The 26,728-nt window shown below is 46.0% G+C and overlaps 1 protein-coding gene across 5 annotated transcripts in view; it reads right to left on the bottom strand.

Annotated features, from left to right (window-relative positions):
* LUZP1 (leucine zipper protein 1) overlaps window positions 1–26,728 on the bottom strand; it is a 102,356-nt gene that overhangs the window by 4,325 nt on the left and 71,303 nt on the right. For 3 of the 5 annotated variants that reach the window (XR_006820874.1, XM_046023687.1, XM_046023678.1), the window contains exons 2-3: window positions 26,530–26,635; window positions 1,081–4,268 (exon numbers count right to left, since the gene is read on the bottom strand). Coding sequence is in view for 4 of the 5 variants with exons in the window: in XM_046023687.1 (XP_045879643.1) it covers window positions 1,081–4,149 (3,069 nt within the window). In the remaining variant the exon portion in view is untranslated. Of the gene's footprint in view, window positions 1–1,080; window positions 4,269–14,594; window positions 14,645–26,529; window positions 26,636–26,728 lie in introns of all 5 variants that reach the window. The other 2 variants (XM_046023701.1, XM_046023710.1) reach the window with 1 other exon arrangement.

Below are 26,728 nucleotides of genomic sequence, written 5' to 3'. Positions count from 1 at the left end.
AGCTTCGGGGACCTAAACACACTCCCCCCCGCCCTTCACTCCTCTTGTACCAAAATTCTGCCTTTTCAATGTTCTCATTGGTCCTTCGAGCAAATGCAGATCGAAGAACTCAAGTATGAGTGAGAAAGTTTCAAGTTGGCAGGGTAGAAAGTGCGGGATTCAGAAACAGGAAACAGGAATCTTCGATTCACATCTTAGCTCTTCCAATTCACTCAGGTGGCCTTGGGTGACGCACTTTGGGTCTCTGACCCTCCATTTCTAGATCTAAAGAATGGGGCTAATACCTGCCCACAGGGCTCTTGGAGAGACGGAGACGGTGGGGAAGTGCTCTGTCAGACGCTGAGTGCCCTGTGAGGGCTTACAGGGCATTTGGAGTTAACGCACCATCGCGTGCCTTCTAAAAAGGAAACAACATCTGCGTCCAAAACGTCCTGCGTCCTCGCAGGCTCCGAATCGAGACACTCGCAGAGGCTGCCCCTTCACTTCCCTGACGCTCCGACCCTCACATGAGGCGGCGGTTGTGGATTTCTCACTCCTGGAATGAGCCTACTATACCGGCCCGCCCTCAAGACGGAGGATCCGATGACTTAGACGCGTGTCTGGGGCAAAAGAGAGTGATCCGTGGGCACAAAAGCGTGTCAGCAGGGCCCAGGAAAAGCCCTCATTCTCACGCCCCACGTGCCAGCAGCCAGCCGAGCTCCACTGGGGAGACACTCCCCGGCTCTCCTCTCTGGCCGCGGCTTCCTGTGCTTCTAGGTGCTGCTCTGGGGGGCTTTAAGGGGAGTTCCTTTGGCTCCTCTGGCAAACCCAGGGGATGGAGGCCCGATCTCTTCCTTTTGTGTGGCCTTCATACACGGAAGAGACAAACTGGCACAAGGGTTTGGGAAACTCGTGCTGCTCCCTGCTGAAATACCTTCTTCAGCGTACTGCCTTCTTCAAGGCCAAACCCACCTGATTCTCAGTTCTCCGAGCAACCCAGCTCTCCCCGTTATTTCCCAGCCCCATAATCCTGAGTCACACTGGCCAGAGAAAAGGAAAGTGCAAGGGAGGGAGGGAGAGGGAAAGGGCGGGGGGGCTCACCGCGCCTGCCGCGTGGTTCCAGGCTGCCGCAGCGGCAGCATCTCCCACCCGGTTCCGACGACTGAGCACCTCGGACACGGTGAGGCTACTCTGGGTCCTTCTGGAGGCAAGCTCGGGGGCGTCCCCTGAATTTCCTGCCCTTTGAGTGCCCTGCTCACAGACGTACAACCTGGGCTGTCCGAGGTCCGAGCAGTCTGTGGCGGCCCTCTGGGTGTAGGCATTGGCAGCTTCCACGTTTCTCCCTACTCGGGCCGGGGGGTCCTCTGAGGAGTTCAAGTCCCGCCTGCTCTTCCAGGCGTTGCGCACCGTGACGTGTCTGGTGTCCGCAGAGCCCGCTTCGGAAGGGGCGCTATGGCTTTTCCACCTGATTGTCTCCGCTGGGGGTGCATGGCTGTTTCTCTCCGAGGGATCTGATGGCTTGATTATAATGCTGCTCCGAGAGACCACGGTTTCTGGCCTGTTCTTCGGGGGCCCATCTGCCGTCCTTTCAGCTTCCGTGAACTGCAGGGCGATGTCGTGTTTGTGAATGGAGAGCTCGAAGGGGGAGCTGACGTGGTTGCTGACCGCCGTGAGCTCTGCCGGCCCCACCTGGATGTTGCTGGTGGACGTGTGCCTCTCCCGGGGGGCCTCGCCCGGGCTAGGTCGAGGGCTGCTGCTGTCAGAGGGGTAAATAGTTATGCTGCTCGTCACCTTGTTGGGGCCTGGTTTGGAGGTGGATTTCTGCTTCTCTGTGGCGGCCTCGGTTCCAGATCCTCCCATAATTTTTTTCACATCCTTATCAATGATGACGGGTTTGATGATGGCTCTGGACCGCAAGGCCTCTCTGGGGCTGAAGGGCCGTTGGCTTTTGACCCCAGCGCCGTTGGCATCTGGGAACTCGACGGCATTGGTAGAGGCTCTGACAGGCTTCACAGATTCATTTTCTGTCCCGACATCTTTATCATTCTCAAACAGGGAGGTTCTAAGTCCTCCTCGCGATTTGGCTTTTTCCCTCGAGCTGGGCTGGTGTTTGGGCTCTGGCTCCGGAGTGATGGTTGTGTTTACCAACTTGGCAGTAACCAGAGAGGCCGCATCCCCATCATCATCGGAGTCCGCCTTCTCTCTGCCACTGGCTTTGATGACTCGGCACCTCAGGGCCTCGTGCTGACTGCTGTCTTCCATCACAACGGCTACGGGTTGATCGATGCCTTCTTTATTGGGGGTTGAAAAGCCCTGAAGGATGTTCTCTTGGCTTCTGGAGCTATAGGGATATTTTGATAAGAGTGGAGGCTTAGAATTGGGGCAACTGCTATCAGCCTCTGGGCCACTGGCAGCCTTTTTGCCCTTGCAGAGCCCTTCCGAGGACGATCTCCGAGATGAGGCCAGGGATCCAATCCCCTTAGGACTGCCGCAGTCTGCAGCCTGATTTAACGGACTTCCGTTGCCGGGTACCTGCCCCCTCTTGCCTAAGGGGGCCTCCACGGAGGTGTCAGAAGCCTTGTCACCTCTACCCAGTCCGTCACTGGGAACAGACCCATGGGTGGTATTGTCACTAAACGTTCGTGTTGTCTTCTCCACTTTCCCCTTCAACCCACTCTCCGCTCCTGGCTTGGGAGCGCCCTTCCAAACCTTGCTGTGCTCCTGCGCCGCGGGCGGGTAGCGGCTCAGCACCGACGGCTGCTCCCTGGCCTTCCTGCCTTCACTCTGAGAAGAGCCCGACACGTATCGCTCTTCCGTCCTTCTCGTCTCCTGAGTCCCACTGTCCGCAGCCGCCCCCGCGTTGGAAGCTTTGGCGGCCCTCCTGTTGGTGAAACTAGGAGAGGAAACCTGCCTGTTGCCCAGAGAATAGTTGTCATTGTTGAGAGCAAACTCCCTGTTGCGATGCCTCTCCCGCTTGTGCTGAGGGGACAGCTCCCGGGTCGTGTGCTTGGACACAGGTGCCTCAGTCCCGTGGCCTCTCAACTTAGTCCTCTCGTGCCTGCCTTTGCTGGACAGGAAAGCCTCGTCCCCTTCCAGCTCCCCGTTCTCTAACTCTTTCTGTTTCTTGATTTGTAGTTTTATCTCCTCCAGCTGGCTGGCTAAGAGTTTGTTCTTATTTTGTTCACTTAGGTAATTATCCTGAAGATCATTATTTTTGGCCCTCATTTTCTTAAGCTCTTCTTCCAAAAATTCAAAATGTTTGATTTGTGTCTTAAGTTTCTCAATCTCTTGGTTAAGGTCTTTCACTTTGTTGTCTTCCTGATTTCGGTTCTTCTCGTTTTCAGATTTGTTTCTGGTTTCGTTCTCCACCTGCTTTAGATAGTCCAGAGCGCCCTTCCTCCTCGATTCTTTGCATGGCAGCGTGGAGCAGATCCCGTCCTCAATCCGCAGGTCGTTCCTTTCCAGAAGATTAGAAGCGTTCCTGGTATAATCTCGGTTCATTTTTTTGTTCTGCTCCAGTTTCTGGGTGAGCTCTCTGATCAGCTTCTCATTTTCTTTCTCCTTTTCATTCAAGTATTTTCTCTCACTCACAAAGCTCAGAGTCAACGACTTCAGCTTTTCTAACTCTGACACTAAACTCTGCTCCGTTTTATCCAGGCGGTCCTCGGAACATTCCAGTTCTTTCACTTTGACCCTGAGCATTTCCAGCTCGGAGGAGATCTTCTTGGTCAGGTTCCTCTCCTCATTCAGACTCAGACAGAGTTGGGTGCAATCATTCTTGCTCCTGCCAAAGGCCTCCTCCAGCTTCTCCAGCTCGGCCATCCGTTTCTGAAGCCGCTCGATCTCAGACTTCAGCTCCCGGGTGAGGTTTTCTTCCTCTTCCAGCTTCTCCTTCATCAGCCGACACAGGTCCTCTGCCCTCTTGATTTCCTCATCTTTGCCCTCGATTCTCAGCACTCGCTGGCGCAGCACTTCGATCTCTGCCAGCATGCTGGAGTTGCTGCCTTCCGCCTGAATCACCTTGTCCTGGAGGTCCAGGAGCTCGTCCTCTGCTTTCTGGAGGTTTTTTGTGGCTTCCTCCAGCTCATCGAGACGGCGGCTTAGACTCTGTAACTTAAACCGCAGGTGGCGGCTGGAGGCGGTATCCTTGTAGCTTGTAAGTTCAGCCATGCCTGCTGCCAGCTGCTGTGCGCTCCCAGAGGCATCCAGTTCCGCTCGAGGGGACGGGAAATGGTTACCTTTCTCCTGGTGTCCACAGCCTTCTTTGGCAGCTGGAGACCATTATCAGTCTACAGAAAGAAAAGCAGGAAGCATGTCAGGCAGCAGATCTAACATCTGTACTTCAGCCCCCCGTTGTTTTAATTCTTGTGCCTAGAACATAGCAGGTGCTCAGATGTGTTGAATGAATTTTAATAATCCTGCAGGAATGACTAATACTGAGGTGACTGTCTAGCTTAATCCTAATGAAGAATGCTACCAGTGGCCGCACGGCAAAAATACAGAGGGATGCCTGATTCCTCTTTACCGTGTGCCACCTACATACTCCCAGGACTGTCCTTATGTTTCTGCAAATCACTAAGTAAACAGCTTCAGTTTTACTGAGTTGTAAAATGGGTATAATGATCCTTACCATATCACTCCCCGTTATTGTTCCCAGATAGTGTGCAGAAACCTCTTGGTAATAAAGCAGTAAATAATCGTAAGATTATTAAGAACTATGACAGCTTCAGGGAACAGATTAGTGAATGGGACGCCTGGGTGGCTCAGTGGGTTAAGCCTCTGCCTCCGGCTCAGGTCATAATCTCAGGGATCAAGCCCCACATTGGGCTCTGTGAGCCTGCTTCCCCCCCACCCCTCTCTGCCTGCCTCTCTGCCTACTTGTGATCTCTCTGTCAAATAAATAAAATCTTAAAAAAGAGAAAAACAGATTAGTGAAAAAGAAAATCACCTCACTGACATTAGGGAGATAATAGGACCTAGGCTCTGGGAGGGGAGAAAGAAATACCCCTGGAGAATTTATAATTTGGGGCGTGCCTTCACTTGAGTTCTGAGTTCTGAGTTCAAATTTAGACTGCCTTGAGTGGTCTGGTATCAACTTGTCCTTGCTGACAATCTAACCTAAAATGGTCTCAGCCTCGTAAAATCCCTGGGAAACCTACCAGAGGTAAACAGAAATACTCTGGAGAGATACACTCTCTACCCAGGTCACACAAGAGTCCCACAGATAAAGTCCCGCTGAACCCTGGGTTTACAATTCTCAATTATAAGGACGGGCACCTGGCTGGCTCAGTCAGTTAAGCATCTGCGTTTGGCTCAGGTCATGATCCCAGGGACTTTGGGTCCTGGGATCAAACCCAGCGTCACACTCCCTGCTCGGGGGGGAGGGGGGGGGAGCCTGCTTCTCCCTCCCTCTCTGCACCCCACCTATGCTCTCTCTCTCTCTAGTGCTTTCTCTCAAATAAAAATCTTTAAAAAAAAAAAACAAACAAACCATAAGGACCGCTCTTTTTACTATGACTGAATAAAGGATATTTATACCAATAAGAACAAAAGTTTGTAAGACAGAGACCCTAAATTAAGCACATTCCAGTGTTTACAGTTAAAAAAAAAAGAAAGAAATCCAAACCAGATTAGAAAGAGATGGCATCAACTAAGATCAGAAGATTTTAAAATTAACCAAAAAGAATCACTAGAAATGGAAAGAAAAATGGCAAATTCGATGCAAATGAAGAGAGTACAGTGGTTGAGAAGAGATCCAAGATTACAAAGGGCAGCACAAACTTAAAAAGATTTTGTGAAAGAAAGTCTCATGTGGCACCTGGGTGGTCAGTCAGTCGAGCACCTGACTCTTGATTTCAGCTCAGGTCTTGATCTCAGCTTCATGAGTTCAAGCCCCCTATTTGGCTCCATGCTGGGCATTAAGCCTACTTGAAGAAGGAAGGAAGGAAAGAAAGGCAAGAAAGAAAGATTAATAGATGGGGAATAAAGATGTCTAAAAAGGAGGAAGTTTTTAATGTGTGACCCAAAAGGAAGGAACAGAGAGAATGAAGGTGTTGTAATATTTGAAGAACCACCAGTATTTTCCAGAGTTGATGAAAGACAGGAAGCCTAACATTCAGGAGGTAAAGTCCCAACCAAGCAGGGCAGGAAAGTTAAATCGGCACCTAGACTCGTAAGTAAGGACACAGCAGGACACCACCAAGAGGAGAAGCAACAAAAAGGAAAATCATCGTAACCTAGAAGAAAATACCCGGAAACTATGAAAGAAGATACAATTAGAAACCCTTTCAGAACAAAACAAAAAAAAAAGAAAAGGAAAATAAAAACCTAAGTGTTTATTATTAATAGACCTTCACTGAAAAAGCTACTTATGGATGTACTCAGTATCAGAAACTGGGGCAGCACCTGGGCGGCTCAGTCAATTAAGTGTCATGTCGGTCTCTTTATTTTGGCTCAGGTCGTGATCGCAGGGTCGTGGGGATCAAGCCCCACTTTGGGTGCCATGCTCAAACGGGGAGTCTGCTTCTCCCTCTCCCTCAGCCCCTCCCCTTGCTCTTGGATATGTCCTCTCAAAAAAAATCTTTAAAAAAAGTGAATATAGAAATTGATCACTTAAGGCAGGCATGACATGCAAGAAGGAACGGAAAGCAAAGAGATTTTTCTTTTAAGATTTTATTTGAAAGAGGGGCACCTGGGTGGCTCAGTGGATTGGGCCGCTGCCTTCGGCTCAGGTCATGATCTCAGGGTCCTAGGATCAAGCCCCGCATCGGGCTCTCTGCTCCGCAGGGAGCCTGCTTCCTCCTCTCTCTCTGCCTGCCTCTCTGCCTACTTGTGATCTCTCTGTCAGGTGGATAAATAAAATCTTAAAGAAAAAAAAAAAGATTTTATTTGAGAGAGACAGCACATGAGAGTGGGGGGTGGGGGGAGTCAGAGGGGAAGAAGCAGACTCCCCGCTGAGCAGGGAGTCCGACTCAGGGCCGGATCCCAGGACCCCGAGATCGCGACCTGGGCTGAAGACAGACACTTAACCGAATGAGCCACCCAGGCGCTCCAGGAAAGCAAAGAAATTAACCCACACAAGCACTGGTTCAGTTAAACAGTAAACAAAAATTAACTGGGGATAGGAGGGGAAGGAGGGGTAGGGCAGGATAAAACCAAAGCGGAAATGAACTAAAATGCTGGGTAATAACATGTAAGTCATAAAGAAAGAAATCAGGATTCAAGTGTTCTTAAAAAGTTGTAGTTTGGGGGAAGAGGACAGAGTAATTTTAAGTAAATTTAGAATGTGTTAAGAGTAACTATTAATCATATGTCTGATAAGGCATTAGTAAGCAGAATATATATAAAGAACTCCTACAACTTAACAAAAAACAAGTAACATGATTTAAAGATGGGCAAAGGACTTGAAAAGTCCTTTATCTTTATCCAAAGATAATATGGCCTACAAGCATATGAAAAGATACTCAACCTCACTGACATGAGGGAAATGCAAATCAGAATCAACAAAGGGAGATCACTTCATGCCCATCAGGACGGCTACTATCCTAAAAACCAGTGTTGGTGAGAATATGGAGAAACGAATCCTTGTACACTGCTGGTACAAAACTAAAATGGTAATGGTAAAAAAGAAATTAAAGAATTACCATATGACCCAGCAATTTCACTTCGGGGTATAAGTACAAAAAAATTCAAAACAGGATCTTGAAGAGATATCTGAATGCCTGGGTTCACAACAGCACTATTTGCATTGGCGAAGAAGTGGAAGCAACCCAAGTGTCCATCAGAGGGTGGATGGAAAGACAAAATGTAGCAGATGCTACAGTGAAATAGTCATCTTAAAAAAGGCGATTCTGTCACCTGGTACAACCCGGATCAAGCTTGAGGACAGTGTGCTAAGTGAAACAATTCAATCACAAAAGACAAATACTGTATGATTTCACTCATGAGGTACCTAGAATATTCCAGTTCACGTAAAACGCAGCAGAATGGTAATTGCCATAGGCTGGGGGAGGTGGAAATGGGACTGTTACTTAACGAGTATAGAATTTCAGTCATGCAAGATAAAAAATGTTCTGGAGATTGGTCTGTACAACAATGTGAATATATACTTAACACTACTGAACTATAAATAATGAATATGATAGATTTTATGTTACGTATTTTTGCCACAATAAAAAAAACAAAAAAATCTTAAGGCAGGACAGAAGTAAAAATCAAAGAGAAGGTAGGGCAGACTTGCAGTTTCTAGCCCAGCATGTAGGGAAATCATCACTGTGTCTGAACATATAAAAAGCAGAACAGACTGAAAATTCACAACTCTTCTTAGATCCATGAGAGAAATGAGGTCACAAAAACCACTGCTCCAAAACTTAGACGAGTGGATGCAGGGAGTCATAATTTAACACAACAGAAATTCACAAGTGCCAGTTCCCGTGGGCACTCGTGAATTTCTGTTGTGTTAAATTATGACTCCCTGGGAAACCTAACAACTTGCTGGAAGCTCAGTGAGGACGGCTCTGCGAGCTGAGAGCAAGAGGGAATCTCAGTCTTGAGGGGAACGCAGCGCAGCCGGCTTTATGAGCTTTACCTCCAGAAGCCCTACAAGGCTCTCACAGTGAGGATGAGAGGAAACTCCCTGTGCACCCAGCAGGGGAGGATTAAAACAAGTATTTTGAAACCAGAGCCTGGGGGAAAGGAAATACCCAACTCTGGCTCCGGCTCCCTCTAGCCAACCTGTACCACCTAAGGGGCATGAGAGTTTGAGGGGAGAAGGGGAGAGCACCATCACTAAAGGCCTACTTACCTCAGTCATTTTTATCCAGGACATCATGTCCTGCTTTCATCAAAAAATTACAAGGCATGCGAAAAGGCATAAAAAACACGGTTTGAAGAAACACAGCAAGCATCAGAACCAGACTCAGATATGGCAGAGATTTTGGAATTACCAAAAATTTAAAACAATGATTAATACACTAAGGGCTCTAATGGAAAAAGTAGATCTCATACAAGAACAGAAATGGAAATTCTAGGAATCAAAAAAATATTAGAAATCAAAACCACTGTAACAAGCAAAGAATGCCTTTGATTATCTCATTAGTAAGTACACTAACAGAGCTGGGTAAAGGACCTCTGGGCTTGAGGGTATTCAATAGAAACTTCCAAACCTGTAAAGTAAAGAGAAAAATTACTTAAAACAGCAACAACAACAAAAAAACCCAGAACATCCAATAAGTGTAAGACAACTGCAAAATTTATAACATTTAATGGGAATACGAGAAGAAAAAATTTGAAGCAATAATGACAGATTTTCCAAACACCACCAAGCAGGATAAATGTCAAAAAGAAAAACAAAAATCAACACCTAGACATAGCAAATTCACACTGCATAATATCAAAGACAAAGAAAAAATCTTGAAAGAAGCCAAGGGGAAAAAATCACCTTATCTATAGAGAACAAAGACTAGCATTACATCTGACTTCTCAGAAGTCATGTAAGTCAGAAGGGAGTGGAGTGAAATACTCACAACGTTGAGAGAGGAAAAGAACACCACCAGTCTACAATTCTGTACCCTACAAATGTGGAAAAAAAATTTTTATACCACTTCAAAGATGAAGAAAAAAACAAAGACCTTCTCACACAAATAAAAATTGAGATCTGCGGCCAGTAGACCTGCCTTGCCAGAAATGTTAAAAGAGTTCTTCAGTTAAATTAAAAATTCAGATCACATAAAGGGAGAACATTAAAGTGAAAGTAAAATAGCACTTTTAATTTTTCTTACTCTTAATTAACAGGTAACAGTTTGTAGAAAATAACAGCAACCATGAGGGCACCTGGGTTGCTCAGTCGGTTAAGCATCTGCCTTCGGCTTAGGTCATGATCCCAGGGTCCTGGGATCAAGCCCCACATGGGACTCCCTGCTTCTCCCTCTCCCTCTGCTGTTCCCCCTGCTTATGTGCTCTTTTTCTGTCTCTCTCATAAAATAAATAAAATCCGAAAAAAAAAACAGCAACAATGTATTCAATGGTTACAGCTTATGTATAAATAAAATTAATAAAGCATTGAAAGGGACCCAAGAGGAAGTAGAAATAATTATAAGACACTTGTACGACTTATAAATGCACATTGTAAACTGAAGGTCAAACACTTAAAAAAAATGTTTAACTGATATGCTAAGGACAGAAACTGGATCCATAAAAATGCTCAACTAAAGCCACAAAAGGCAGCAAAAAAGACAAAAAGGAACAAAAACAAAAAGCATATAATCACTTTAAACATCAACAGTCAAAATATACCAATTGTAAAAAATTGGTCAGAGTAGATAAAAAAAATCAGGACCCAACTATACATTTACAAAAACCTACTTTAAATTTTTTTTTTTTAAGATTTTATTTATTTATTTGACAGAGAGAGATCACAAGTAGGCAGTGAGATAGGCAGAGAGAGAGTTGGGGGAGGCAGGCTCCCTGCTGAGCAGAGAGCCCGATGTGGGGCTCGATCCCAGGACCTTGAGATCATGACCTGAGCCGAAGGCAGAGGCTTAACCCACTGAGCCACCCAGGCGCCCTACTTTAAATTTTTTTTAAAGATTTTATCTTTAAGTAATCTCAGCACCTAAAGTGGGACTCTAACTCACAACCCCAAGATCAATAATAGTCATGCACTCCACCGACTGAGCCACTCAGGTGCCCCAACAATTTCTTTTAATTCCAGTATAATTAGTGTACAGCATTATATTAGTTTCAGGTGTATGATACAGTGATTCAACAATACTATGCCCTACTCAGCGCTTATCCACTTAAAATTTTAATAAAGATACATAATGACTAGGGGCTTCTGGGTTGCTCAGTAGGTTAAGCACGTGACTCTTGATTTCAGCTCAGTTCAAAATCTCAGGGTCTCTAAAATAAACTAATCTTTTTTAAAAAATCATGATTAAAGTATTGCTTGTAATTGATTAATGATTAAAAGTAAAGGGATGGAGAAGGATCTGCCATGCTAACTAATCCAAAGGAAGTTGGAGTAGCTTCATTAATTTCAGACAGATTTTAGAGCAAGTGAATTTATCAGGGATAAAAACATCGTGATAAAGGAGTCGAACTTTTCCAAGAAGCCGTAACAATCCTTAATGTATATGCACCTAACAACGGAGCATCAAAATAGGTGAGGCACGAACTTACAGAACTGCAAAGAGAAACAGATGAGTCCACTACTACAGCTGGAGCCTTCGGCACTCCCCTGTCAGAAATGGACAGACTCGGCAGGCAGAAGATCAGCAGGGACATAGCTGAAGTCAACACCACCATCAATCAACTGGATATGATAAACATGTGTAGACTATTTCCTCCAACAACAGCAAAGTACACATTCTTAAGTTCAGATGGAACATTCGCCAAGAGAGACCACATTCTGGGCCATAAAACACAACTTGAACAGAATAGAAATGATATCCTGTGTACTATCAGACCACAGTGGAATTAAGCTAGAAATCAGTACCAGAAAGACAGCTGAAAAATACCCAAATATTTGCAGATTAAACAATACATTTCTAAATAATACATGGGTCAAAGAAGAAATCTTGAGAAATTTTAAATATTTTGAACTGAATGAAAATGAAAATACAACTTTATCAAGATTTGTGGCGTATACCAAAAGCAATGTTTAGAGGCATGCATCTATCAGGAAAGAAAAAAGATCTACAAGCAATAAGCTAAGCTTCCATCCTCAGCAAACAGAAAAAGAAAAGCAAATTAAAACCAAAGTAAACGGAAGAGTGGGGTGCCTGGTGGCTCGGTCAGTTAAGCACCTGCCTTTGGCTCAGATCGTGATTCCGGGGTCCTGGGATCAAGCCTCACGTCGGGCTCCCTACTCAGTGAAGAGTCTGCTTCTCCTTCTTATTCCCCCTGCTTGTATTCCCTCTCTCACTGTCTCTCTCTGTCAAATAAATAAAATCTATTAAAAAAAAAAAGTCGGAACACCTGGGTGGCTCAGTCTGTTGAGTGTCTGCCTTCAGCTCAGGTGATGATCCCAGGATCCTGGGATCGAGTCCCACATCGGACTCCTTGCTCAGCCGGAAGCCTGCTTCTCCCTCTCTCTGACAAGTAAATAAATAAAATCTTAAAAAAAAAAAAAAGTAAACTAAAGAAAAGTCAAATTGAAGCAGTAATCAACTAGTTCTTTGAAGAGATCAACAAAATCAGTGAGCCTCTAGCCAGGCTAATGAAGGGGAAAAAAAAAACCACCAGAAATTATTAATACCAGCAGTTAAAGAGGGGACAGCACTAGAGATCCCATGGATAGTAAAAGGATAATAAAGAATTATGAACAACTGTATACCCACAAATGTTATAACCTAGATGAACTGGACCAATTGCTTGAAAGATATAATATCCCAGAATTCACACAAGAAGGAAACAGATCATCTGAATCGACCATATACCTTGTAGGACCCAGGGAGGACTATTTCTCATCTATGAAATGGAGACCTGTCCATCTTCTGAGCAGAAGAGTAACATATTCTGACACGGATTTAAAGGGACTGATCTGGACTATATCGTTTCACTTACACGTAGTTGAAAAACAGGCAAAAACTAATCCATGGTGATCGTGGCTACCTCTGGGGAGACCATGACTAGAAGGGTCATTAGGGATGGCAGATTCCTGCCATCAAGCTATATAACTTAAGGTTCGTATATCCTACGTTACACCTCAATAACAAAAAACAGAGATAGATGACCTGTGAAACAAGATACAGATTGACATGACTGCTGTGCTCAAAACAGACCGCAGCGGTTAAGGGTGAGAACAGGAATCCAGGCAAAAGGCAGCTGTGGCCTGGCCCAGGACAGCAGCCACACACATGGTAAGAAGTGGTCTGACTCCGGCCATTTGAAAGGAAAGGAGAATCACAGCACCTGCTCTTAGGCTGCATGTGAGGTGTGAGACCAGGGGATTAAGAATGACTCTGAGGGCCCGAGCTTGCGGGTAGGGGGAAGCGTGCAGTCAGCTGAGCATCCAACTGCAGGTTTCCGTTCAGGTCATGATCTCAGGGTTGTGAGATCAAGCCTCGCGCCAGGCTCTGCACTCAGCAAAGAGTCTATTTTCTTTCTCTCTGCCCCTCCTGCTCATGCTCTCTCTAAATAAATAAATCAGTCTTAAAAATAAAATAAAAGCTCTTAAAAGAAAAGAATGAGACTCCAAGGGTTTTAGTCTGATTTTGTAGGACTGAGTTGTTATCAATTCAAACAGGGATGACTGGATGGAGCAGTCTGAGAAGGAAGATGAGGAATTTGGTTTGGGACGTATTATTTATGAAATATGAGTTAGTCATCCAAATGGGGACACTCAAAGGCTGTCGGAATATACGGGGCTGGATTTCAGCAGAGAACGGGGTGGCTGTATCAATCTGTGAGTCAACAATGAATGGATAGCTGGGAAAGCCGTGATCTGGGGAGACTGTCAAGGAATGAGTGAACACAGAGAAATCAAGAAGTCAGAAGTCTTAGCCCCGAGGTGGCCAATATTTTTTTACAGGTGGAAATGTAGAGAAAGCAGCGAAGACCCAGGACAAAGCTGTGAGGTGAAGGAACACAGGGAGAGAGTACAGGACCATCGGGGCTCAGCAAAGGAAGCCTTTCAAGGAAGAAGCGTGCTCAGTTCTGTCGAGTGAAGCTAATGGCTCAAGTGAAATGAAGCCACGACCAGACCAGAATTTCCCAACTTGGAAGTCCCCCTGCCAAGAGCAGCACTGTGAAGCGATGAAAGTGAAAGTTCTATCAGAACGAGGTTGAGAGACACAATAAGGTGATGACTTAGAGAAAACAAGTATTAGATGATTTCTGAATTCTATTAAAAGCAGAGCAAGTAAAAATAAAAATGAATACATAAATAAGCAGAGCAAATAGGCAAGGAGGCCACTAACAGAAAAAGTGGTATTTAGGTTTTTTTGGGGTTTTTTGAGATGGAACAAAAAGTATGTTGGCATACTGATAAAGAGTATGATCCAGGAAAAAACAGAAAGTTGGACAAGTTCTGAAAGACAGGGGGAAACATTCTAGAGCAACGTTCTTGGGTAGGAGAGAGCAAACGGGGCCGCGGCATCAGGTACCAGCAGCAGCGCTGGAGAACAGCGCATGCGTGCTGACCGGCAGGAAGGCAGAGGACGCGTGCGTCTGCTCACGGGCAGGTGGGAAGGCAGGTGTGGTGGTAGGAGTCCAGCCAGGTTCTCTTCAGGTGGTTGTGTGTCTTCACTGATGAAGAAAGCAAGATCATCATCTCAAAGTGGCAATGGGGGAGGAAGTATCACCAGTTTCAGATCTGGTCAGCCAGGTGAGCGGGAAACAGTGCATTAAGGGCCCACTTAAAATTCATGGTTAGGATTTAAAGTGAATCCCATCGGCAAGGCTGTATTTCCATATCTTACTCAGCCGACCAGAGGAAGGCACAGAGGAGACCACGCTGGACGGAACCCTGCTGGAGCTCCATGAATATAACAAAGCAAGAGAAGGCCACAGGAATTGCAGGCACGGGCAAGAGAATGCACGCTCGTTCAGTAAAGAGGGACAAGAACAGGTGGAGAACAGTGAAAATGCCATCGGACCAGATGAACGGAACGTACCAACAAAGGACGGAAGGACCACTGGAGTCGGGGGTACTGGCAGCAGTGACCTTGAAAGACAGGAGACGGTCATCAGAGAGGGATCTATCTCTAGGAGCTGAAATTACCGAGGGGCTGCAGACATGGAGAATGCCAAAAACTAAGGTAGGAATAGGTGCCAAAGGATGTTTCGGGCAGTGACACTACTCTACCGGACACGGTAACGGGGGACACATACTGTGCATGTGTCCAAACCCACTGGATGTGCTCCCGCAAGAGCGAACCGTAACACAACCAGGCTTGGGGGGATTACAGCGTGTGAGTGTAGGTTTGTCGGTCATCACATACACCGCTCCGGTGAGGAATACTGGTAACGGGGAAGGCACGCGGCCAGAAGCATATGGGAAATCTCTTCCCGTCAATTCTTCTGTGAACCAAAAAATAATCTAAAATAGTCTTTTTTCCTTTTTTAAAATATTTTATTTTTTTAAGTAATCTCTATGCCTACATTGGGGCTCCAACATGCGACCTCAAGTCAAGAGTTGCATGCTTCACCAACTGAGCCAGCCAGGTGCCCCCCAAGATCGCCTTTTGTTTTTAAAGATTTTATTTATTTGAGAAAGAGCACACACAAGCAAGGGGAAGCGGCAGGCAGAGGGAAAGGGAGAAGCACCCGATGGGGGGTCTCGATCCCAGACCTGGGCTGAAAGCAGATGCTTAACCAACTGAACCACCCAGGCACCACCCGAGAGAGTCTTAATAAAAAAACAAAAATAAAAATCCTAAAGTTTTTGGGCATCGATGACCATGATCATGGGACTGCTGGGAACGGGGATGGGCTAGGAAGATCCCTGGAAGAGAGAAATAACCGAGAGGCAAAGGCACTGCAAAGGCCACAGAACTGTACCTTGAAAGCACCACAAATTAACAGGACCAGAGCTGGAAAGAGTGACATTAAGTACAAAGCTAAAGTCACTGAGAACTCAGAGGCACTTCCGGGGCTGGGGCGTCAGAAGGCGACAGCAGCACTAAGGGTGTGTGGGGGGTGATGGTCTGATGAGATTAGATCTAAAACTAGGCAGAAGGAGTGAGGGAACATGGTCTGAGCCCTAACAGGAAAAAAGCTACCACTCAGAAGCGAAGGACCCACTCAACAGCGAAGGACCCACTCAACAGCGATCCCACAAGAAAACCCAGGACCAAAGAGAAAGACTTGAGGGAATACCAAAAGCCACTAGTATCCCACCCCAAGATCCCTCTCCCTGGCCGCACCGTAAGCTACCAGCCACCAGATGGAGCCCATGCACAGTCCTAAAAAAACCCTGGCAAGGCAGTGAAGGTGCTAGAGGTACAGGGCCTCCCTGCCTCCCTCCCCCTGGCTCCGCTCTGGGACCCTGCCCTCCCCCTGGCTGGTCCTCCCTCTCCACCACTCTGCTTCCTGGGTCCATCTCTCTCTCCTGCTGCTTCTCCCTGCTTCTTTTGGTCTCCTTTCTCTTTCCAGTTTATATGCTTCCTCACTCTCAAAAATGGAATGGGGGAAAAAAAACCTACATTTATATATTTTTATAAGAAAAAAACCTTTCCCTTCTTCCCATCTACTTTTCCTACTTCGGGTGCCACTTGTTTTTGCCCTTTTGCCTAGAAGTCCAGTAAAAACACAAAACAAAACACCTGACCAGTGCGCACACACAGGGTGAAGGCAATGGGAGCTGAATAAATATGGGCCATACTGATTTTGAAAAGGTTCTGTACTGGCATAACTTACTAGAAGAAAAACATGATGTTTCTACTAAGTATGGTGAATCAGCTCATCCTCATAAATATGCTAGAAAGCCATTAAATTGTACACTTTAAAGAGATGAACTTTGAGATGTAAATTAGATCTCAATAAAGCTGTTTAAAAAACAAAACAGGGGCACCTGGGTGGCTCAGTGGGTTAAAGCCTCTGCCTTCAGCTCAGGTCATGATCCCGGGGTCCTGGGATCGAGCCCTGCATCGGGCTCTCTGCTCTGGAGGGAGCCTGCTTCCCCCTCTCTCTCTGCCTGCCTCTCCACCTACTTGTGATCTCTGTCTGTCAAATGAATAAATAAAATATTTTTTAAAAATAAAATAAAAAACAAAACAAAAAAACAGCTTACCCCAAACTGAAACATCTCCCTCAGCAACTCTCACTTACACTATAGTTTTCATAAACAAATTTCCTTTTCTAGAAGAGAGAAATGTTACTTTTAGTACAGCCCGTCTACAAATTCTAATTCTGAATTAGTAGAATGCAGGAATCCTATTGCTTGTTTATTCATTTTGCTTTTAGTTCCAGTTTTACATGTTCTGGTCAAAACTCAGACATGAACCAGCGAGCGCAGCACAAGAACTGAAAAAGATAAGCCCAAAAATTATGCAGAAAATACTTACTGGCGACACGAAAAGAAGGAGCTCTTACACATCACTACTTAAAACCCTTTCAAGGTCCTTGCTGCTCTCGGGATAAAGACCAAAGTACCCAAGGAAGCCTGGGAAGCCCCGAAGGATCTGGCCCTGCGCCTCCTCTCCAAAGGTCCTGTGACTCCTGCAGCCCACAAACCTCATCCTCCCTCCCCTTCAGGCCTTCACTAGTTTGACTGGTCGTCTCCAAATCCTGCCTTGGACAATACGTCCTCCTGGAAGCTCCTGGAGCACGTCCCTCCCCAAATCGCAGGCCCGATCGGGCCTCTCCTCACTCTTCCAGTGAGTGTGCTGTACTGGTCCCATCACAGCACACAATGCAGGGTATTCAAGTGGTATCGACCCCTTCTGTCTCACCAACTTGTTCCTTATTCAGACGGTATCCTGAGTACCCAGCAGGAAGTCTAGCACATAATTAATGCTTAAAATTTGATGAATGAATGGCTGAAGGAGCCCCCCAATTATTAAATGACTTAGCCCTTTGCCACTAACCATTAACACAAAATAATAAAAATGATGTCAACAGGCTACTCATGGATTACAAAGGCAAGAACAATTGCCAAGAGCAGATACAGTCGCAGGGGTATCAGGTCCTGCGGTGATGCTCTGAATGACCTCATCCCAAACCCAGGGCCACCTGCAGTGTCTCCCTCCGGGGGCTTTTTCCTGGGGGCTTTTCCCTGCTCGAACACTGCCCCTTCTGGCTTTCAGGTCTATGCATAGAAATGGGGCCTAAATACCAAAAAACCCACATCATTCATAGGCTTTCTAGCTCTAGTTATTGGACCACGTGTTGGAAAGAAGGGGAAAAAGAAAATCTGGATCTTCTTCCACTCCGTAGAATGGGATTTCAGAGCCAAAATATAGTTCAAAGATCATTTAGTCCACTGGTTTTCCAACTAGGCTCAGCGAATCCCCTCAGAGGTCATCCAGGGCAAAGACAAGAGAGAAGATCTGAGCAGGCCAAGCTTCAGCTCCGTCATTCACTTCATCAACCAAAGGAACTCCTATTGGTTTCTTAACGTACTGGGTTCCCCCATATGACAATAAAGAGTTCCACTGCTTTGATTTATAATAAAACCACCTCCTATCTGGCCCAATGCCCTTGTTTTAAAAATGAGCAAACTGAGACTCAGAGGTAAATACTGTGGTTTCTCTGGCAACTCTAAACTCTAAAAGACTAAAGGTAAGGACTTTAGTCTCCCGACTGTCTCTTTAGGATTCTTTCCATTGTATAGAATCATCTTCCCAGAAACTCTGAAGCATTTTTACAAAGTGAGGAGCTCTGATTATACACAGACCAGTAACCAAAAGGTGCAGAGGACAACCCCCAGTGGAGCATTACTGTACTACAGACAATATATTAAATAATTAATAAATACATATAGCATAAATGCTTTCTCTAAGAATCCCAGATCTACCACTTACTTTTTCTTAAAACAAATTACCTCTCTGAGGCTCTCTCTTCCACAAACTATGGTAATCCCAGGAGATATAAGGGACTGAGCAGAATGCCCTGCGCATAAGTCACAACCAACAGTAGCTATCCACTACTATTCTACTCAGCCTTCACAATAACATTATGGGATTGGGACCTCTGACCTCCGAAGGTCACACGGCTAGCAAGGAGGACAGCCAGATGGTGAACCCAAGTCTACTTCCATAATCCGTATTCTTTTAAGAATGTTACCCTGTTGGCCAAATCAGTGATCTCTGTGCCCCAACCTTCCTCTGAGCAAATAAAATACCAACCTGACCTACCTCACAGCAAAAAAACAAAAAAACAGTCTGCTAAAGAACTCTGAAAAGTCCTGTGCAGACCTAAGGTTAAGTTTCATCCGGAAAATCCTCCTAGAAATAGCCTCTCACCCAAATCAGCCCTTCTTCACCCAGAGAAAACAAGAATATTGACTGAAAATGGGGTCAGAATGTCACTTTTCTCTGCTCTGTTGGCCCTAAGCATAACCGGAGTCGGAAATGCTTTGCTACCTCCAACACCATCCAAAAGGAAGCGGTAGACACCTCTCTTCCCAGTGCCTCCCACATGCTCTAGTTCATCCAGGTAAAATTCATTTACTTAAATAGACATCTATGGAACACCTGTGATGCACCTAGTATTTTTGCCAAGTGCTAGACAGATTATCATGACCTGACCCTTGCCCGGCCCTTGGACAAAAGAGAACCAATCATAAAACAAAAACAAAGCAGCCTCCCCGACAGTCCTAGACCAACCATACAGCGCCGATCCTCCTGCTTCCTGTCCTCCTACGGTCCACAGTTTACCACTTGATACATGCTGCACTGGAAGCCGGAAGAACTGACTGACTGTGCCCAAGGGTGGGTTCTGGGAAGGAAATGACTGACAGTAAACCTCAGGAATCATAGGAAAGTGAAGAGAGGGAAGGGTTGTCCCATCCTTTAGTGCCAACATGCCCCCCACCAGCGTATAACTCAGTTCCAAGTTCACCCTAGAAGGATCCAGCACCAATTCCCGCTCACTCAGGGTTCCTTTCTGCCAAAGCTCTTGAACCCGGTTTCCAATGGCTCTACCCAGCACCTCGGAGGCTGGCTCTTCTTCCTGTCCTCCTGGGCCAGGAAAGTCTGAAATAGAACATAATCAAACCTGCCCTGCCTTTTCCCCCAACACAGCTACCATGATTCACACTTCCTCTTCCCAACAGTCCCTGAAAGGAAGGGGTCGGCAAGCTCCGTCTTCAGAGTCTGCCAGTACCGACTGTGGGGAGCACGGAGTAGAAGGGCGGAGCCGATATGTCATATACCTGAAACTAACACCATGCTGCGTGTTAATTACACTTCAACTTTGGAAAGTATGATAGTATCCACAGAAGTAGACAACTTAAATAGTAAATAGTTTAGGTTTTGTAAGGCCTAAGTTGGGGTCTGTCCCAACTACTCAATTCTGCCACTATAGCATGAAGCAACTGTACCCAATGTGTAAGTGCTCGACATCGTTGTTTTTAACAATGTAAATCGTTGTAAATTTCTAATCGTTGTAAATTTGTAATCAATTTGATTTACAACAACAGGCAGTGGGCCTGTGGACTACTATTTGCCAACCCCCAATAGAAAGAAAAATGGGAAGACTGTGTTTAAGCAGCTTCCTCCTGACCACTTCTGGTCACGTGTCTTAAACTCTTGGGCTGTCCACATCTCCCCTTCTTCCTCAGGGCTTCTATGTCATGACTGGGCTTCGATTATTTTTCCCAGAAGCACAAATTCATGTCTTTTCGATATGCAAACCTCAAGCGTTAGGAGCCGACCTAGCACAGAAAGATTCCCCAGGTGGGAAAGGACTGAGAGACCCTGTGATCTAACCTCCCGCTCTCTGCAGAAAGTACCTTCGGAGTAGCCACTCCACTCCTGTTCAAACACTTGTAACAACAGGCAGGACATGTCTTTCTTCCCCAGACAATCATTCCAACTTTGGACAGCTCCTTTTCTTTCTTTCTTTCTTTTTAAGCACACTTAACTACTTGGTTACTGCCTGACCCTTTCTACTAGAATGTAGACTCCATGACGCCAGAAACGCAGGTTTTCGTTTGCACATGCTTTTTACTGCTGTCTCTTCAAACTCTGCATGGTGTCCAGTGCGTAAAGGGTATAAAATAACTGTTTTTGGAAGGAAAGAAAGAAGGAGGGAGGGAGGAGAGAAGCAGAAAGGGACAAAACATCACTGCATCTGGGAAGCTTCCCCCCACAAGACGGAGCGGAGAGGCATGAGGAGGAGGAGAGCGGGTAACTGGTGAGGCTGGAGGGCAGATGGCGCAACGCAGGGACCCTCGCGACCCGCCAGCAGGCACAGAGGCTCAGGTGGCCATGTCTGAGGAACGAGTCTACAAGTGCGCTCTCAGCTTCTCCCCTTCCTTCGGGTGGCCTCCGCCTCGTTCCAGTGAGACCATCTCTCACGGAGCGGCCGGTCCTCTCATGTCTTCAGACAGCCCCACCCCCCCGCAACATAGTGCGGCGCCCTATGCCGTGTGGGAGCTCCTGCCGTTGTGCCCACCGTGCTCCCTTGCTCGATGCTTGTACTCCTCTCCTGGGCTCGGGGCTCCGAGGCCAGGGACTTTGTCATCCTTATTTTCCCTTCATGGGCACACAACACTGATGGAGCAAGGCAAGGAAACTTACGAATGTTTGGAAAATAACTGAAGCTACTGTGTCCTGTACTGACCAAACTATATCTAAGGAATTGTCTCCAGATCTGGGTACTGCATTCAAGGAAAGAAACCCAGACTATTGCCCCAGGTTACAAATGTAAATGTCAAAGAGGTCAGGCCAGTAATGTCAATGAGTGACGGGGCCTGGGAGGATACTGGCTAAAAGGGGAAATCTTGTGCTACTTATATCTCAATCTCTTCAATGTGGCCAACTAATTCAACAAGGAAATAAAAAGACCACCGCTGTACAGACCCTCCTCAACACATCCTACATGTCTACAAATGGCCATGGGAAGCAACATGCTTGGGACAAAGGGATTTCCGCAAGGGAGCCACACAATGAGAGCTGCATTTGTGGGGGGCCTGGGGGGAGGTCCCTTAAGCATCCAACTCTTGGTTTTGGCTTAGGTCATGATCTCACCATCGTGAGACGGAGCCCCACATTGGACTCCATGAAGTTTCTCTCTCCCTCTGCCTCTGCTCCTCCCCACACCATGAACTCATTCTCTCTCTCTCTCTAATAAATAAATAAATCTAAAACAAAACAAAACAAAAAAGAGCTGCATTTGTGAAAGATCAGTCTGACAGGATAAACTAGGCAGCTATTGTAATAGTCAAGGCAAGAGACAGAATAAGGCCTGAACTAAGGCAGTACCCGTGGAGTAAAGGGGTGCGGGAGGATTTGAAAGATGACCTGGTTAATCCAGCTTTAATAATGAACCTAAGACTGCATGAACTAATCTGGCAGCCACACTACCAGTTTGTAGGTTCATACTGAATTTTTTTTAAAAGATTTTATTTATTTGACAGAGAGAGATCACAAGTAGGCAGAGAGACAGGCAGAGAGTGAGGAGTAAGCAGGCTCCCCGCCGAGCAGAGAGCCCGATGCGGGGCTCGATCCCAGGACCCTGGGATCATGACCTGAGCAGAAGGCAGAGGCTTTAACCCATTGAGCCACCCAGGTGCCCCCATACTGAATTTTTAAAAAAAAATAAACTGTTATTAAGTCCAATTAATTTTAATAACCTAAATATAGGACTTATTTCTTATATCTTTTATAGGCAGCATGGTATAAGGATTAAAGATTAACAGACACTGTAGCTAGACAGCCTCAATTCAAACTCTGATTTTGTCACTTACTAGCTGTGTGATCTCAGATAAGTTACTTGACTTCTCTGTGCTTCAATACCTACCTTTGAGGGTTACTGAAAGTGTGAATGAGTTAATACATGACGTGCTTAGACTAGTACCTGTCCATCTTAAGTGCCACATCAGTTATAGCTTAAATTATTAACCATTTTTCACATTTCAACCACTTGAAAGTTAGCTTCAATCAACAGTTTCAATTCTCTAAATACTTCTACACATTCCGGCTTGCAAATATTCACTGCAAATATGACAGGCATATCTTTTCTCTATCTGACACTTATTCCAAACTGTTAAAATGTAACGAAGAACAGCCATCCAGAACTCCACTGAAAACAGTCCCTCTTGGTAAACACTGATCCATTATTAATACTTACATAATACCTACTAGTAAGCCAGCCCAAAATTTTGTCTTGGGATCACATGAGAAAGTGTTAAATACCTAACTGTAGTACTAACACCACAGTATCTCCGTAGCATATTCCGGACCATCTAGCCTAGAATCCTTGCAAAAATGAATTGTCCTGATATACAACAAAACGTTATATGCAGTAATCATCTATGGATGGTCTGATTTTTTCCCCCATTATTTTTATTTTCTGTATTTCTATAACTTGTAGTGATGCTATAGTTTAAATAAAAACAAGGCACACCATGGGTGCCTGGGTGGCTCAGTTGGTTAAGCAACCACCTTCAGCTCAGGTCATGATCCCAGTGTCCTAGGATCAAGTCCCATGTCAGGTTCCCTGCTCTGAGGGGAGTCTGCTTCTCCCTCTGTCCCTCCCCAGCTCATTCTCTCAATCTCTCACTCTCAAATAAATAAATAAAATCTTAAAAAAAAAAAAAAAAAAAAAGACAAGGCAGAGCTTAAAGAAAACAAAGAACTGTTATCAGTTAGCATGGCTTACTTAGGGAACACAAGTGGCTTCTAGGGGACACTGTGTTCTCATCCTCTGCTCAGTTTTAGAATTTCACCAGGGATTACTGTCAAGTGTCCACTGATGCCCTCAAACTCATGTGACCTAAAGGTTAAGTCCAGAGAAATCAAACATTTCAACAGGGAGAATCAGAATTTGACTCTACCTTCAAAATAAGTCCAGAATCCACTGCTTTCTGGCTACACACCCTAGGACCCTAATCCAAGCCATCACCCCTCCCCTAGACTGTACTGATCAGGGCAAGACCTTCCTAACTGGTCTGTCTTACTTCACACTGCCTGCCTTGCCCTCCCCTCCGCCCCCCACCAGTCTATTCTCCCACAGCAACCAGACGAAGCCTTTCAAAACAGAAGTCAGCTCATTCACCCTCTGCTCTGACTCTCCAGTGCCTCCCCCATCTCACTCAGAATAAAACACGCTCCAGGGGTCCTACCCGGGCTCTGAGCGGCTCCCTGACCTGGGCCCCACTGCTTCCCTGCTCTTCCTCCGACTACTCCTTCCCTCCCACTCCACTCCAGCCACACAGGCCTCCTTGTCAAGGCTCATACCTCAGGGCTCTTAAACCTGCTGTTCCTCTGCCTAGGATGCTTTTCTCCCAGATATCCCTGGCTGGATCCCTCACCTCTTTCAGACCTTGCCTGAAACTATCACCTCGGGGCGCCTGGGTGGCTCAGTGGGTTAAGCTGCTGCCTTTGGCTCAGGTCATGATCTCAGGGTCCTGGGATCGAGTCCCGCATTGGGCTCTCTGCTCAGCGGCGAGCCTGCTTCCCTCTCTCTCTCTCTGCCTGCCTCTCTGTCTACTTGTGATCTCTCTTTCTGTCAAATAAAAAAAAAAAAAAAAAGAAAGAAAGAAAGAAAGAAACTATCACCTCCTCAGAGGCCCTTCCTGATCTCCTTACGTCAAGGAGCAGCCCCCAAGCTCCCTTATCCCTTGGCCACCTTACCCGGCTTTTGTCCTTCTGAGCATATATCACCTAGCGGACACTATTTCTCTACTCACCCGTTTGTTTCTATCTAGTTATTTATTTTCTCTTTTTATGTTTCTACCCTTCAGTATAGAATCCTTGAGAGCAAGGACTTTTCCTGGTTTGTTTAGTGCTACATTATTGTTTTGTTGAGAGCTGTTTAGCTCCAAGAATTGTGCTAGGCATGGAGTAAGTGGTCATTGTGTATCACTAGAACATAAGCCCAGGACATAACAAAGTACTCTACGAACAATAGGTATGAACAATTGTCAAAGAAAATGATTACCTGCCCTGTCAAATTCAGCAAGTATATTAAAAACCACAGGTGCTTCTTAACTACACAGAACACATGCTGCTGGAGAGGAGGTGGGCGGGGGCTGGGCAGTAAGGAGAGCACTTGTGGTGAGCACTGGGTGTTGTATGCAAGTGATGAATCACTAAATTCTACTCCTGAAACTATTATTACACTATATAGTAACAAAGTAGAACTTACCTAAAAACTTGAAACATAAAAACACACGTAGGAACAAAACACTGCTGCTCCCATGAAGAGACTGAAACCATCCGAAAGATCAACGAACAATGAATGCCGGCTGCCACACCACCCAACCAGAACGAGTTTCCTCACCCAGTCCCCTAAGGGAGGAAAAATACTCTAGGGAAAGGAACAGAACAAGAATCCTGAACCAATTTTTTTAAACATTTTTATTTATTTATTTGGGAGAGAGAACAAGCAGAGGGGAAAATCAGAGCAAGAGGGAGAAGCAGGCTCCCCGCTGAGCACGGAGCCTGACACGGGACTCAATCCCAGGACCTGGAGATCATGACCTGAGCCAAAGGCAGACGCTTGCTTAACTGAGCTACCCAGGCACGCCAAGAATCGTGAGTCAAGTAACAGGGCAAGAGTTTGCCTTGAAGTTTCCCACCCCCTTAATAAGAGCCTGAGCTATGTGTGACGTACCCCCTTTCCTGGGAGGGGTCACCCTGAGAGTGAGAGGTCTTGCTGAGATTCCTTTCCTACATCCTGTCCTGTCACTGCTATGCCTAGAACCAGGTCCCAGACTCAGTCTTCGGCCTCCCCATGGCTTTCCCTTTCCAGAGAACCTTCCTCTAGCCATTCTCCAGCTACCACTGATGACCCAGACCCCTCCATTCGGTCCTTTGGCCACACAAGTGTGAGCTCCTTCTACTTCCTCACTGCACTCTGCCTTGGGCAGCAAAAACCAATAAAATAAAAATCAATATATAAATAAATAATCAATAAAATAACTAGCGTGCAGAACCCAGAAGGGCCAGGAAAAGGAGCTAAGCTGTCAACCACAAGGGGTTTTTGTTTATTTTGCTTTGCCTTTTTTTTTCAAGATTTTATTTATTTATTTGACAGAGAGAGATCACAAGTAGGCAGAGAGAGAGGAGGAAGCAGGCTCCCTGCTGAGCAGACAGCACAACTGGGACTCAATCACAGGACCCTGAGATGACCTGAGCTGAAGGCAGAGGCTTAATCCACTGAGCCACCCAGGCACCTCTGCTTTGCTTCCCCCCCACCACCAAGATTTTATTTATTTATTTGACAGAAAGAGATCACAAGTAGGCAGAGAGAGAAGGAAGCAGGCTCCCTGCCTAGCAGAGAGCCTGATGTGGGGCTCAATCCCAGGACCTTGGGATCATGACCTGAGCCTAAGGCAGAGGCTTTAACCCACTGAGCCACCCAGGCGCCCCTGCTTTGCTTTTTAATGAGTGAGTCAGTCACTGTCTCAACCAAAAAAAGTAACTTTCTCAAAAGAGAAACATTCTGGTACAATGAAAAGTGAAATCCAGTCCTCCCCTTCACTCCCTGTGTGAAACTTAAAGTGCTGGCCAGACCTATTTCTGAAAGTTGTTGACTAAATCCAAGGACTTTTTTACCTTGGGTAGGTTGGCTGGTTGGCTGATTACATTAGAAAACAAATGAAGGGGGCCGCCTGGGTGGCTCAGTCAGCCAAGTGTCTGCCTCCAGCTCAGGTCATCATCTCAGGGTCCTGGGATGGAGCCCCACGTCAGGCTCCCTGCTGAGCACAGAGTCTGCTTGTCCCTCTCCCTCTCCGCCTCCCCCCAATTTGGGCTCTCTCTCCCTCAAATGAACAAATAAAATCTTAAAAAAAAAAAAATTAAGTACTTAGCACAGTGTTTGGTTCAACAACAAGTATTAACTTTCCTCCGCCTCTTGCAGCAGTGCAGGAATTACAGAGACTTCAGACACCACGCGATTCCATAGGGTTGGCCAGGCTTCACTCTACCATATACTTACCATTTAGGTAATTTAAGCTTTCTGTTAATGCCTCTGGTGGCTCCCCTGGTGCTTGCTGTCTTGGAAACAGGCACTCGCTATCTTTCAATGGCAGCTGCCTCTTGACCTGGGCAGAATATAAACAGAAAGCAGAAAGCAAGACATAGGTAAAGCGGGAACTGTACCAAGACCGAGCCGAAGGGAGAGGTGATTTCCCCTT

The sequence above is a fragment of the Meles meles genome, chromosome 1 (genome assembly GCF_922984935.1).
Source record: "Meles meles chromosome 1, mMelMel3.1 paternal haplotype, whole genome shotgun sequence".
NCBI classification, from domain to species: Eukaryota; Metazoa; Chordata; class Mammalia; order Carnivora; family Mustelidae; genus Meles; species Meles meles.
This window is presented reverse-complemented; position numbering and strand designations above follow the sequence as displayed.